The 15,309-nt window shown below is 41.8% G+C and overlaps 1 protein-coding gene across 1 annotated transcript; it reads right to left on the bottom strand.

Moving 5' to 3' along the window:
* Positions 1-289: 289 nt before the first annotated feature.
* Positions 290-11,180, bottom strand: TSTD3 (thiosulfate sulfurtransferase like domain containing 3). The gene is given in 7 exon segments (XM_063624443.1): positions 290-1,769; positions 5,243-5,336; positions 5,338-5,402; positions 5,494-5,629; positions 5,743-5,963; positions 8,301-8,370; positions 11,151-11,180. Coding segments are annotated over 6 exon segments (546 nt in total). The 3' UTR covers positions 290-1,769; positions 5,243-5,312.
* Positions 11,181-15,309: the final 4,129 nt, after the last annotated feature.

Below are 15,309 nucleotides of genomic sequence, written 5' to 3'. Positions count from 1 at the left end.
TACTTTGATTAATTTAGAACTCTGAGGCTATCCACTGTTGCCAGTTTTTTCAGGACATCTTCCTCATATTCCATTATGAAAGAGATGTAGTGTACATATAGCATTTAAAAATGTAAGCTGGCTTTTCTCATAGATATCTGAAACTTTTGATCTACCCTTGTATTATCAAAGTAAAAGTGATACTCTCCCATTACTGAAATAAACAGACATTTATTAAATGATGTATTAAATCATATGCTGTATATTCACATTTTGAGGTCTCTGATACTACAGACCTTAATAATGGTTTTACTCATAAGAGTTTTGTTGGCATAAGGCCAGGTGCTGTGGCTCACGCCTGTAGTCCCAACATTTTGGGAGACCAAGGCAGGGTGATTGCTTGAACCCAGGAGTTTGAGACCAGCCTGGGAAACATGGTGAAACCCCACTTCTACAAAAAATAGAAAAATTAGCTGGCTGTGGTGGTATGTGCCTGTTGTCCTAGCTACTCAGGACACTGAGGCATGAGAATCATGTGAGCTGCCCAGGAAGTCAAGCTACAGTGAGCTGTGATCATGCCACTGCACTCCAGCCAGGAGACAGAGTGAGACCCTGTCTAAAAGAAAAAAAAAATTGTTGTATAAGTCAGTGCAGTTTAAAAAGTATAATTTGTCCAGGGGCAGAAGTTGCAGTGAGTGGAGATCACACCACTGCACTCCACCCTGGGAGAAAGAGCAAGACCCTGTCTCAAAAAAAAAAAAAAGGCTGGGTGCGGTGGCTCACGCCTGTAATCCCAGCACTTTGGGAGGCTGAGGCGGGCAGATCACAAGATCAGGAGATTGTGAACATCCTGGCTAACACGGTAAAACCCCGTCTCTACTAAAAATACAAAAAAAATTATCCAGGCATGGTCGCGGGTGCCTGTAATCCCAGCTACTCGGGAGGCTGAGGCAGGAGAATGGCGTGAACCCGGGAGGTGGAGCTTGCAGTGAGCCAAGATCGTGCCACTGCACTCCAGCCTGGTCAGCAGAGCGAGACTCCATCTCAAAAAAAAAAAAAAAAAAAACAACCAAAAAGAAAACCGTATATATATATATACACACACATAAAATTTGTTAAATCTTTATATCAGAATGACAACTAAAATTGTCTTTCTAAGTTTGATCTAATATAGAAGATACATTATTCTAATTTATTAACCCTTTGTTTATTTGCGTAAATAGAATACATTATCAAGTTTTTTTCTTAAAAAAAAAAAAAGGGTACCATGAATCCAAAGGTATATAGTCTTGTAGCCAAGTGGGGACAACAGTTCCTGTCCCATGCATACAAAAGGTAAAAATAAGTGCTTACCTACCAAACATATTAAATAAAATAGTCAACAATACTGTTAAAGCCTATTGTGTTCCTCTCCCTTCCCCCATTGGAAACCATGCAGAAGTGGATATTATTTTTATAATTTATTTATACTTACACTATATATGTCCATATGCCTAAATATTAATATAATATTTTGTATGTTTAAAAACTATACTGGCCAGGCATGGTGTCTCATGCCTGTAATTCCAGTGCTTGGGGAGGTAGAAGCAGTAGGATCAGTTGAGGCTAGGAGTTCGAGACTAACCTGGGCAACATAGTGAGACCCTGTCCCGACAGAAAGTGAAAAAACTATCCAGATGTGGTGGTGCATGCCTGTAGTCCCAGCTACTCTGGAGGCTGAGGTGGGAGGATTGCTTCAGCCCAGGAGGTATAGGTTGCAATGCACTGTGATCTTGCCACTGCATTTCAGCCTGGGTAACAGTGAAAAATCTTGTCTTAAAACAAACAAACAAAAACTATACAGTGTATGTTTCTGTAATTTGCTTTTTTCCCTCAACATTGTAAGAGTCATCCATGTTAATACATGTACCTCTGATTTTTCGATTTTCACTAATCCTGTCATCAGGTGTGTCTAATTGGCCATTAAACCTATCTACCTTCTATTGGGTGTTTAATTTCAGTTACTGTAATTTTGTTATCTAAGTTACTGAATATATTAATCACAGTTATTTTAAAGTCTGTGTCTGAAAACTCCAGTCTGTAGATCTTCTGTGGATCCGTTTCTCTTGTCTCGTTTTTCCATTATTTCTCAATCATAAGGTCTTATTGACTGCTGTGCCTAGTAATTTTTGATAGAATACCTGAAATTGTATGTGAAAATTGTAAGGTGAAATTGTATGTGAAAAATTGTAAGGAAAATTTGTGGCTCTAGCTCAGGGATCTACAAATTATGCCCCATGGACCAAATCTGACCTGCTACCTGTTTTTGCCTGGCTTTAAGAATGTTAGTGCCATGTGTTTAAATGATTGAAAAATAATCAAATGAAGAATAATATTTGGCAACACATGAAACATAAAATTCAAACCTAAGTGGCCATAAGTAGAGTTACTGGAATAGTCACATTATGTATTGTCTGTGGCTGCTTTTGTGCTGCAACAGCAGAGTTGAGCAGTTGCAACAGAAACCTAATTGGTCACAAGACTAAAAGATTGATTATTGCCAACCTCTGCTCTAGCTAGATAATGGTATCTTTCTCCAGAGAGGATTTACTTCTGGTAGGCCCTTAAGATATTAGGAAGATCACCTTAATTCATTCAGGGATTTAGTTGATTCAAAGCTTGTTTTGAGTTCTTGTGGGGGTTGTGAATTTCTGGTTCACCTCTACTTCTAGGGCATAGCCTTTTCAGGATTCCGACTAAAAGCCTGATGTATTTACCCAGAATCCTATTCCTTGATGGGCCCAGTACTTAGTGTGTTGGTTCATTGTCTACAACTTTCCTTCTCCCTGAGATTATGGCTCTTATATAAATGTGTGTGTATGTGTGTGTGTGTGTGTGTGTGTGTGTGTGTGCATGTATATATCTTGACCTCAGTCAAGATACAGGACATTTCCATCACCCTAGAAAGTTCTCTCTTTGCCTTTATATATATATATATATATACACACACACACACACACACACACACACACTGACGGAAATATATATATTTCTGACATTGTCCTTATAGTTACTACAAGAATAACTGCATGAGTGAGTCTAAAATTACATGGGTCTAAAGAGGCACAGACAAGAGAAAACAGGTTTATTTTGCCACCAGTATATTAGCACAATAATAAGTGTAGGACTTAACATTCCAAAGGAATACACCCATGCTAGTGGGAGTCATTTACATTTAGGTATTTCCGTTTTCATTATTTTTAAACTGAGGTATAATCACTTACCAAAAATGTACATTCAAGTGTTCAATGTGTTTTGACAAATGTATATACCTATGTACCAATACCTCAGTCAAGATACAGAACATTTCCATCACCCTAGAAAGTTCTCTCCTTGCCTTTTTTGTTTTTTTGTTTTTCAATTTTGTTGTTGTTGTTCTGAGACAGGGTCTCACTCTGTCACGCAGGCTGGAGTGCAGTGGTGTGATCTTCCAGCGTTTAAGTGATCCTCCTCCTTTAGCCCCCCAAGTGGCTGGGACCACAGGCACATGCCACAATGCCTGGCTAATTTTTTGTATTTTTTTTGTAGAGACTGGGTTTCACCATGTTGCCCAGGTTGGTCTTGAACTCCTGAGCTCAAGCGATTTGCCTGCCTAGGCATCCCAAAGTGCTGGGACTACAGGCCTGAGCCACCCTCCTTGCCTTTTCCAGTTAATCTTCCCTCTAGAACAGCAACCACTGTTCTGATTATCCCCATACTAATCATAATTTTTATTTTATTTATTTATTTTGTGTGTGTGTGTGTGTGTGAGACAGAGTCTCACGCTGTCGCCAGGCTGGAGTGCAGTGATGCAATCTTGGCTCATTGCCACCTCCCCCTCCTGGATTCAAGTGATTCTCCTGCCTCAGCCTCCCGAGTAGCTGGGACTACAGGCACCCGCCACCACGCCTGCCTGATTTTTTGTATTTTAGTAGAGATGGGGGGTGGTTTCACCATGTTGGCCAGGATGGTCTTGATCTCCTGACCTCATGATCCACCCTCCTTGGCCTCCCAAAGTGCTGGGATTATAGGCATGAGCCACCACACCCGGCCCAATTTTAATTTTTTAAATTGCAAATTTCATCACTACCATGCTGGTCATAATGCTGCTATAAGTCTTTAGAAGCTGTTAATGTATTTTCATTATTCAAATTTCACCTACTTCTCTGGATCCCAGATTAACTGATTTTTTTTTTAAGGCCACATCTGCGTGTGAATCTGCAGGTCAGCTCATAGCCCCTTTGATGCATAGAAGGTATACTAACACAAATGTCATACATGAATAGGTAATATAAGTAACCTGGTCTTTTAGAATACTATTGAATGATACTAAGCTACTTAAAAATTAATTCCTAGAATCCTGACCCTTATATTTCCATGGCAAGTAACATGCATTATCTCAGGGGAGAGTGCCATTTTCAATTTACAGATGAGAAAATGATTAAATAATTAATTGACTTATACAAAAATCCCCTTACCATAACCAGGGGTGCCAGGACTAGATTTTTATTATTTTGCTCATTCCACTAACCTAGGCTGCATGTACACAAGGAAAGAGCCAACTTGTATTCCGAAAATTCAATTTCCTTGTTTCTTCTCTGAAAATTCACAGGTTACCCATTCTTTCCATCCTCTGGCATAGTGTTGAGCACTGAAAACATACATCAAATAGTGCTATAAACATTTTTTGTTTTTTGAGACAGAGTCTCGCTCTGTTGCCAGGTTGGAGTGTAGTGGTGCAATCTCGGCTCACTGCAACCTCTGCTTCCCAGGTTCAAGCGATTCTCCTGCCTCAGCCTTCCAAGTAGCTGGGACTATAGGAGTGTGCCACCATGCCCAGCTAATTTTTGTATTTTTAGTAGTGACAGGGTTTCACCATGTTGGCCAGGATGGTCTTGATCTCCTGACCTCGTGATCCACCTGCCTCAGCCTCCCAAAGTGATGGGATTACAGGCGTGAGCCACCACGCCTGGCTGCTATAAACATTTTCTGTATTTTATAACAGAAGACTGATAGAAATTTAGACATAAATAATTAAATGGCTATTCACCATACAATTTAGACTCTACACCTATGTAAAAGATTGTGTTGCTTTTGAGTAAGATGAAAAGAGGCCCTTAGTTTTGCTATCCTGCCTTTACTGACAGTAATTACAAGAAATTCTTAAATAGACATATAGAAATGTAATATATATGAAACATCGGGTTATACATTTATCAATCCATTTTTTCATTCATCTACACACCTGTGAAAGCCCAGAGATATTGTTGTGTCCAGGGTCTTCTTGCTTCTCACTCCGGCTAAATAAGAAAACACTAGTTGTCAGATTTGGATGCTTTCAACTTCATTGTACTTCTCTTTGAAGTCTCTTGGGTTCATCTGTAGAGCTTCACCTACTTCATCCACTGAAAGAAAATGTTAAGAATTTCAATTAGATTTTAGATATAGTAAATTATTTATGTTTTTTAATAAATTAATTTAAGACACGTCACTTACATGGTATATTGATAGACCCAGGAATTTTTCGATACTCCAGAATTTCCCATATCTCTCTAACATCAATTAACATAAGATTTTTAGAGGCTGGACGCGGTGGCTCACGCTTGTAATCCCAGCACTTTGGGAGGCTGAGGCAGGCGGATCACGAGGTCAAGAGATCGACACCACGGTGAAACCCCGTCTCTACTAAAAATACAAAAAAAATTAGCCGGGCGTAGTGGCGGGCGCCTGTAGTCCCAGCTACTCGGAGAGGCTGAGGCAGGAGAATGGCGTGAACCCGGGAGGCGGAGCTTGCAGTGAGCCGAGATTGCGCCACTGCACTCCAGCCTGGGCGACAGAGCGAGACTCCGTCTCAAAAAAAAAAAAAATTTTTTTAGAATCCGACAGGTTTTTAAGTTCCTTATAAGTGACATCTTTAGAAATCGCAGTATAAAAATTGTGGCGGTTTCCCTTTATTGACGTCAAACCTGGAAAAAATAAACAATTTAGGCAACTTCAGAGTGATATCACTATTAATATCTGGAAAGAATAGGTTAAAAGAATTTCCCCCTGGTTCCAGTCAGTTGACTATAGTTAATTTTTTTGCTTTAATAAACTATGTATTCTAGGTATGTATTTTGCACAGTGACATAATAAATATATATTTGGTCTCTGCTCCTGGTTCCTGATACAAGAGCTCCTAAAACCCTTATAATTTCCTGAGTGATGGGGGTGGGGGGGGGTGCTAGGAGCATCTTTTGTTTTAATGTATTTCATTTTTTACTCCACTTTCTGACACAGAGCTTCCAAATCCCTTGGAATTTCCTGGGTGATAGATTCTTTTGTTCTAATGAAGTGACTCTTGGTGGGTTCATGGATAGCTTCAGGATGGGGGCTGGTCACCAGAAAAACCCAACTATGATTAGAAGCTTGGAACTCAGCCCCATTCTCATCCTCCAGGAGGTAAGAGCAGCTGGAGACTCAGTTAATAACTGATGACTATATGATGAAGTTTCCATAAATATCTCTAATGGGGTTCAGAGAGCTTCTGGTTGGTGAACACATTCAAGTGCTGGGAGGATAACACACCCCAACTCCATAGGGACAGAAGCTCCTGTGCATAGGACCCTTCTAGACTTCCCACTATGTACCTCTTCATCTGGCTGTTTATCTGTATTTTTTATTATATTCTTTCAAATAAATCAATAAATTTGTTTCTCTGACTTCTTTGAGCAGTTCTAGCAAAGTATCAAACTCAAGGAAGGGGTCAAGAGAACCTCCAATTTACAGCTAGTTGGTCAGAAGAGTGGGAGGCCTGGACTTGTGACTGGCATCTGAGGTAGGGACAGTCTTGTGGGACTGAACCCTTAGCCTGTGGGGTCTGTGCTAACTCCGAGTAGTTAGTTCACAATAAAATTTTAGAACATCCAGTTAGTGTCCACAGAGAATTGGAGAATTACTTGGTTTTGGAAAACCCACATATCTGATGTCAAAAGTGCTGTGAGAGTACAGAAAAGAATTTTTCAGCCAGGCATGGTGGCTTATGCTATAATCCCAGCACTTTGGGAGGCCGAGGTAGGAGGATCTCTTCAGCCCGGGAGGTGGGGTTGCAGTGAACCAATATCACGTCACTGCACTCCAGCCTGGAGGACACAGTGAGAACCTGTCTCAAAAAAAAAAAAAAAAAAAAAAAAGTCTAGGTGTGATGGCTCACGCCTGTAATCCCAGCATTTTGGGGGGCCGAGGCGGGTGGATCGCCTGAGGTCAGGAGTTCAAGACCAGCCTGACCAATGTGGTGAAACCCCGTCTCCACTAGAAATACAAAAATTAGGAGTGGTGGCAGGTGCCTGTAATCCCAGCTACTCGGGAGGTTGAGGCAGGAGAATCACTTGAACCTGGGAGGCAGAGGTTGCAGTGAGCCAAGATCGTGCCATTGAACTCCAGCCTGGCAACAGAGCAAAACTCCGTCTCAAAAAAAGAGAAAGGAGTTTTTCCATGTATGCATGTATCCTGACACTGAGCATCAGGATGCAGGCTGTGATGCCCTGAATGTTTAACATTGGCCTTGTGTCAGTTCCATATTTTACTCTTTCCAAGCCCCTTAATTGGTGGGAGCTTATAAATACACATTCAGCATCTGGTAAGTGAATTATGGAAATAATTTGTAAATCTTAATCCAAGTTACAATATTAAGAAAATTTTAATTTCATTTCCCCTTGCAAGCAAAGATATTAAGCCATAGATTAGATGTGGGCACCTTACATTTTATACTACACTTGTAAGTACTTAATGGCACTGTTTTTTTTTTTTTTTTTTTTTTTTTTTTGAGACGGAGTCTGGCTCTGTTGCCAGGCTGGAGTGCAATGGTGCAATCTCGGCTCACTGCAACCTCCGCCTCTTGGGTTCAAGCACTTCTCCTGCCTCAGCCTCCTGAGTAGCTGGTACTACAGGTGCATGCCACCATGCCCAGCTAATTTTTGTATTTTTAGTAGAGATGGGGTTTCACCATGTTGGTCAGGATGGTCTTGATCTCTTGACCTCGTGATCCACCTGCCTTAGCCTTCCAAAGTGCTGGGATTACAGGCGTGAGCGAGCCACTGCGCCCGGCCTGACACTGTTTCTCTCTCTTAAATACAGTTGCCTTTTGGTATCTGAAGGGGATTGGTTCCAGTACTCCCTTGGATACCAAAGTCTGTGGATGCTCAAGTCCCTTATATAAAATGGCATAGCATTTGCATATAACTTATGCACATCTCCCAAGTACTTTAAATCATCTCGTTTACTTATAATCCTTAATACAATATAAATGTAAGTAGTTGTTATACTGTATTTTTGGGTTTTTTGTTGTTGTTGTTGTTGTAGTATTCTTTTGGGTTTTTCCTGAATATCTTCTCTCTAGTTGACTTGAATCCTCTGGTGTTGAACCTGCAGATACAGAGTGCCAACATATTGTTACATAATATGGTATTGTAATATAATATTGTAACATAATATAACAATTGTAACATAATATGGTATTGGAACCCATAAAATAAAATAAATCCATGGGTCCATACTGGTATAAGGATATAATTGAATAAATAAATGAGAAGGGATTATCTTCCTTATATGGGAACTTCCAACTAATAAATATAGAAGGAATGATGGGAACAGAAAACCATTAGGCAAACACTCCAGTAATAATTGTTGTAGATAAAAACCATTGATGGATATAGATCTAGTGAGTGAAAGTGTGATTAGAAATGAAGTAATATCTTTCCATGAGATACTTATTAATTACAAAGGGAGAAACCTGAAAGATACTACTTTAACTAGTTATTCAAAGATAACTTCACTAGTAATAAGACATGTTGATAACACATGCCTCCTGATATGAGGCCCTGAGAAGAGCGCACAATATCACTTCCTTAGTATTCTTGCAAAAAAAATTCATGTCCTGAATCTAATTAGAAGAAAACCTCAGACAAAAAATCTACAAAGTAACTAGTACCCTTTTTAAAAGTGTCAATGTCAAGAAAGATTAAAGTCTGCGGATTAGTTAATAGTATTATATCAATATTAATTTCCTGATTTCAGTAATTGCACTACGTAAGATGTTCATACTATGTGAAGTTGGTAAGAATAAAGGAAACTTTTACTTTTGCAACTTTTCTACAGGTCTAAAATTATTTTTTTAAAAAGAATATCCAAAAGATTTTTAAAATAACAAAAAAATTAATAATGTTCATATTTCACAACAAAATGACCACTATAAGAAAGGTAAATAAGGCCAGGTGCAGTGGCTCACACCTGTAATCCCAATACTTTGGGAGGCTGAGGTGGGAGGATCACCTGAGTCCAGGAGTTGGAGACAGCCTGGGCAACACAGTGACACTCCATCTCTACTGAAAGTTTTTTAAAAAATTAGCCAGATGTGATGGCACCTGCCTGTAGTCCCAGCTACTAGGGAAGCTGAGGCAGGACGATCGTTTGAGCCCACGAGGTGGAGGCTGCAGTGAGGCTGTGATGGCACCACTGCACTCCACCAGCCTAAGTGACAGAGTGAGACTTTGTCTCAAAAGAAAAAAAAAAGAAAAAAAAGTAAAAAAGGTAAATTATACAGGTATGCTTCAAATTTTGTTTAAAGTATTAAATATAGTAAAATTGATTTAAGTAGTGTAGAGCTGGCATAAGAAAAGGTTTAAAAGTCTAAGTCCAGAAAAGAGACTTACAATATACTTTATATGAGAATTTAGTATCTGCTAACAGTGACATTGCAAATTAATAAGAAAATGACATTATATTCAATAAATAGGCCAACTAAGTAGGAGAAAACACTAAGCAGGTTGTTACCTCATTTCTTATGCTTAAATAAATTCCAAATATAAACCTAAAATCTAATTTTTTTTTTTTTGGAGATGGAGTCTCGCTCTGTCGCCCAGGCTGGAGCGCAGTGGCGCAATCTCGGCTCACTGCAAGCTGTGCCTCCTGGGTTCACGCCATTCTCCTGCCTCAGCCTCCCGAGTAGCTGGGACTACAGGCGCCCGCCACCACACCCGGCTAATTTTATGTATTTTCAGTAGAGACGGGGTTTCATTGTGTTAGCCAGGATGGTCTTGATCTCCTGACCTCGTGATCCGCCCACCTCGGCCTCCCAAAGTGCTGAGATTACAGGCGTGAGCCACTGCGCTGGGCCCTAAAATCTAATATCTTTTTTTTTTTTTTTTTGAGACGGAGTCTCGCTCTGTCGCCCAGGCTGGAGTGCAGTGGCGCAGTCTCGGCTCACTGCAAGCTCCGCCTCCCAGGTTCACGCCATTCTCCTGCCTCAGCCTCTCCGAGTAGCTGGAACTACAGGCGCCCACCACCACGTCCGGCTAATTTTTTTTGTATTTTTAGTAGAGACGGGGTTTCACCGTGGTCTCGATCTCCTGACCTCATGATCCGCCCGCGTCGGCCTCCCAAAGTGCTGGGATTACAAGTGTGAGCCACCGCGCCCGGCCAAATGATTCTTGAATAAAGGTGAAAGGAAACAGTCTGTGGCCAGGAGCAGTAGCTCACACCTGTAATTCCAACACTGTGGGAGGCCGAGGCAGGAGGATCACTTGAGCCCAGGAGTTTGAGACCAGCCTGAGAAACATAGCTAAAACCCCATCTCTACAAAAACAAAACAAACAAAATCAGCTGGGCCTGATGGCCTCCGCCTGTAGTCCTAGCTACTTGCAGGCTGAGGGGAGGATCGCTTGAGCCAAGGAGTTTCAAGCTGCAGTGAGCTGTTATTGCAGCACTGCATTCCAGCCTGGGCGACAGAGCCAGACTGTTTCTTAAGAAAGAAAGAAAAAAAAAAAAGAAAAGAAAAAAAAAAAAGAAAAGAAAAAAATTTGCACAGAAAAGCACATCTTAAACTACAGAGGACTTACCAACAGTTAAAATAGGTGAGACTGGGGGGAAGCTGTGTTAATGCTGGGTTCCTGTAGCTGCATCCACAGATAAAAGTTGGTGCTGGAGAGGCAGCATGCAAAGCGAAAAGAAGGGACTGCTTTGAGTTCTAGACCCAGCGCCTCCGGTAACCACCTTCACTTCTCTGGCTTCTGCTGGCTCATCGGTAAAATGAGGGGTGGTATTTTTATAGTTCTAACACGTTATAGTTCTAGGTGGCTGTTTCACGAAGCGCCGAGTGCTGCTCTCTAGCGGGTCACAAATGTAACTCGCAAGGCTGGGCTGGGCATTACGACTCTCGCGGGCAGGGAGTGGCCATCTTGCTCGCTCCTCTGAGTTGCGAAATTGGCCTTCATGTATTGCTCAGTCGAGCACCACTGCCAGCATAAACGCCCTCCCACACGACCTCGCTGGAGCAATGTTTACCTCTGTACCTACGTCCCCAGAGCGCCCACAGGTTCGGGTAGCCCGAGATCTTACCCAGGTGGGTGTTACATCCCCAGGTGCCAAGAGTGATGGGTCTGACTTTTTTTTTTTTTTTTTTTTTTGAGACGGAGTCTCGCTCTGTCGCCCAGGCTGGAGTGCAGTGGTGCAGTCTCGGCTCACTGCAAGCTCCGCCTCTCGGGTTCACGCCATTTTCCTGCCTCAGCCTCTCCGAGTAGCTGGGACTACAGGCGCCAGCCACCACGCCCGGCTAATTTTTTTTTGTATTTTTAGTAGAGACGGGGTTTCACCGTGGTCTCGATCTCCTGACCTCGTGATCCGCCCGCCTCGGCCTTCCAAAGTGCTGGGATTACAAGCGTGAGCCACCGCGCCCGGCCTGGGTCTGACTTTTAACTGGAAGTCTAAAGAAGCGAGCACCCCCACCAATGTTAACCCTTGCCTGAAGTCTAAGGTTAGGCGCTCTCCCTTTCCCCAGGGGCCACCAAGCTCACCGCAGAGCGCAGCCTCCGCGGACCCGAGGACCGCCCTGCGCGCAGTCTCGAGCAGCAACCAGAGTAGCACCATTGCGGGCCGGCGGCCGCCGCTCTACTGACCACTTCCTCCTACTCCTTCTCCTCCTGCTCCGGCCTCCTGGCACGCTGCTCCAGGCTCTCCCGCGCCCTCCAGCCAGGCACCGGCCGAACCGGGTAGTGCCGCAAGGTGTAATTACTGCTTTAAAACTTAAAAGGCATTTGGAAAGAAACTAAGGGTTATGCTTACTTTTTTTGTTTTTGATTATTATTTTTTAGGAGACACAAAGTTTAAAAATAGAAAGCAGAAAATGTGACACATTGTTTAAAGATTTAAAGTAAATAAACTCTTCCGATTTACCTTATAACATGACTTTCATACATTGGATTTGTTTAAAACAGACTGACTACATGGATAACTTTTCTAAGAATTGTTGTTAACTCTGATAGCTGGTTCAACTGATGTAGGCATTAAAATAATGTCATATTATCATCTTTCCTCCACGAATTGATGATATTTGACTATAGCTTTGTCAGGGTTATGTCCAACTATTGTATAATATGTGTCGGTTTCCTATTGCTACCGTAACAAATTACCCCAAATTTACTGGCTTAAAACAACACAAGTTTACTATCTACAGTTCTGTAGATTAGAAGTCTCACTTGGCTAAAATCAAGGTGTCAGCAAGCCTGTGTTTCTTCTGAGATCCAGAGTAGAATTTCTTGACTTGTCTTTTCTGTCTTGTAGTGGTTGCCTGCATTCCTTGGCTCTCATGGCCTCCTTCTCTATCTTCAAAGCCAACAGCTTTGAGCTTCAAATCCCTGATTCTGACTCCTGCTTCTGTTATCACATCTCCTTCTCTTCCTCTGATTCTGCTGCCTCTCTTTTATAAGGACCTTTACGTTCAGACCACAGAGATAATCCATGATAATCTTCTCATCTCAAGATAATTTAATCACATCTTCAAAGCCCCTTTTGCCAGTTAAGGTAACACACATTCACAAGTTTTGGGTTTGTAGAACATGAACATCTTTGGGGCAGGAGGTCATTATTAAGCCTACCACATAAAGTTTCTGATTATCTTATTTTTTATTTATTCTCATGTTGGTTCCCAAGCATAAAAAAAGCTATATTTAACTGCAAATAGATTTACAGTTAAAAATTAAAATATTTGGCCAGGTGCTGTGGTACCAACCTGCAGTTCCAGTTACCAGCAGACTAAGGCGGGAGAGTCACCCAAGCTCAGGAGTATGAGGCTATAGTGCACTATGATCAGCCCGGGTGACTGAGACCCCATCTCAAAAAAAATGAAAATATTCATGTTTAAATGGCATTATTAAAGTGTATGTCCAAGGAATCATTTCATTAAGCATTTACTTTTAAATTCTTCAGTTATCAATAATTTAATAAGCTATAAACCATTTCAGATTTCTAGACCTGTAGCGGGACGAGTCTCAGACAAAACTCCTCAGACACTGGATTAAAGAAGGAAGAGGTTTTTTTATTCGGCCGGGAGCGTCGGCAGACTCATGTCTTAAGAGCCGAGCTCCCGGAAAAAGAAATTCCTAGCCCTTTTAAGGGCTTACAACTCTAAGGGGTCTACATGAAAAAGTCATAATAGATCAAGTAAGCATGAGGAACGTGACTGGGGGCTACATACATCAGCTAACAGAACGAAAAGTTTTACAGTGCTTTCTCATACAATGTCTGGAATTTACAGATAACATCAGTAGTTTTGGTCGGGGTTAATATTATTATTTCAACCACCAGGGCCAGGTGGTGGCGCCAAGGTCGTCTAGCTATTTATCTTACTTCTGTTTCTTTAACTTTTTGCTTTCTCCATTTTCTCCTGTCTTATAAACTAGGGGAAAGGGGAGGTTGGGGAGAAACTGGGAAGGAGAACAGGAGAAGTGGTGATCTCATACCATATTTCCCCCCTTTGAGAATTTTCGCTTTTTAGTGGGAGTTCTCACTCTTATCCTCACTTTCTGAGCCTCTTTGTGAGATAGAGCGATAGTGATTCATATAATACACGTGTGCTGAAGTTTTCTGATGAACCAAAGTAACAACAAAACTTTTTATCATTTGAAAAAGCAAGGGTAACACACAGGGGAGCAGCAAGCAAGTTCCTATTACTAGTAATACACCTACAATGAGGGGTTTAAATCCTCCTACAGCTGGAAACCATTTTCCAAATAAAGACTCAGGATTAAACTCGTGCCAAACCTGTACAGGCACATGTGCCACCTTTGTCATGTCCCTGACTATGTTTTCAATCACCTGTCCTTGATCATCTATTTGTAGGCAGCAACTGGTTAGGTTAAATTTTCCACAAACTCCTCCTTCAGCTGCTAGTAAGTAGTCCAAGGCCAATCTATTCTGATAGACAGCATTCCTCATTTGGGTTTCCTACCGAGCTAAAACAGTCGAAGCTCTGCCAGTTTCATTTGTAATTATTTCTAAGATGGCCTGCCACCGTATGATCCAATTGAGCATGTAGATGGGGGTTCGGTATCCCCATGAGCCATCTTGTGCCTATGTGGCAGGCCCATAATACTGTATAATCCTTTCAGGGGGCCACTCATTATCTTTCCAGTTTCCTATAACTATGCCTCTCTTTTCTCGGGAGGCATAGACAGGGAAACCTAGGAGCTCACCGGTTCTTATGGGTAATAAGAAAAAGGATGGCTTAATAGTGCCAATAACACAACTGCCTGCCCATTTATTAGGTAACCGAATGTAGGCTCTGTGCCCACATATCCAGTATAGTCCAGCGGGAGCTGTCCGGTCCTGATGAGATTCTGGATGAGCTCAAGCAGTTTTTAATTTAGAAAATTTACTAAATGGATTCTTTTCAGGGTGGTTTAGGTCCCACCAAGTAATTGTCTTTGTTGTGCTGTTATACAACTTTCCTACAGGGATGATAAAGTCTTTCCCTTCTCTAGCTATACAGTATTGTCCAATAATTGAGGTTTTTAGGACCCAGAAGGTGCTAGCTTGGGCCTTCTGAACTGGAATTATATCAGGAGCTGGATCAGTAGGCACCAACTCTCGGGCTTCCCAAGGCCATCGGTCTCGGATAGTGGTTTCCCCGCATACATAACAAGAAGTAACATTAAGGGAATGAGCTACATTTTCTGCTAATTGGAGAAACAAATTTTTTTATCTTTTTTGGAAGTTCTGGTGCTAGCAGATTCAGCTCCTCATAAAAGGTTTGAAATACTGGTTTGGGAGAGCGCTTGTGGACCTCCCCTCTAATTAAAATGGCAACTTTGGGGTTTAACCCTGTCCCATCGATCCCCAGGGTTACACGTTCTTCCTTTTTCCAACGGGGATCTAGGGGATTGGTAATTATTAGTTCTAGTGGGTTACAGTGACCGGCAGCACAGGAGGGGTTGGCTTCCCCCTTCTGAAGATAAACCGGGTCCTTTTTGTTCTTTTTCCAAGTAGCCCAAATAAGACATG

The sequence above is a fragment of the Symphalangus syndactylus genome, chromosome 2, assembly GCF_028878055.3.
Source record: "Symphalangus syndactylus isolate Jambi chromosome 2, NHGRI_mSymSyn1-v2.1_pri, whole genome shotgun sequence".
In the NCBI taxonomy this organism is placed as follows: domain Eukaryota; kingdom Metazoa; phylum Chordata; class Mammalia; order Primates; family Hylobatidae; genus Symphalangus; species Symphalangus syndactylus.
Note: the sequence above shows the minus strand (reverse complement) of the source record. Positions and strands in the feature narration are given on the sequence as shown.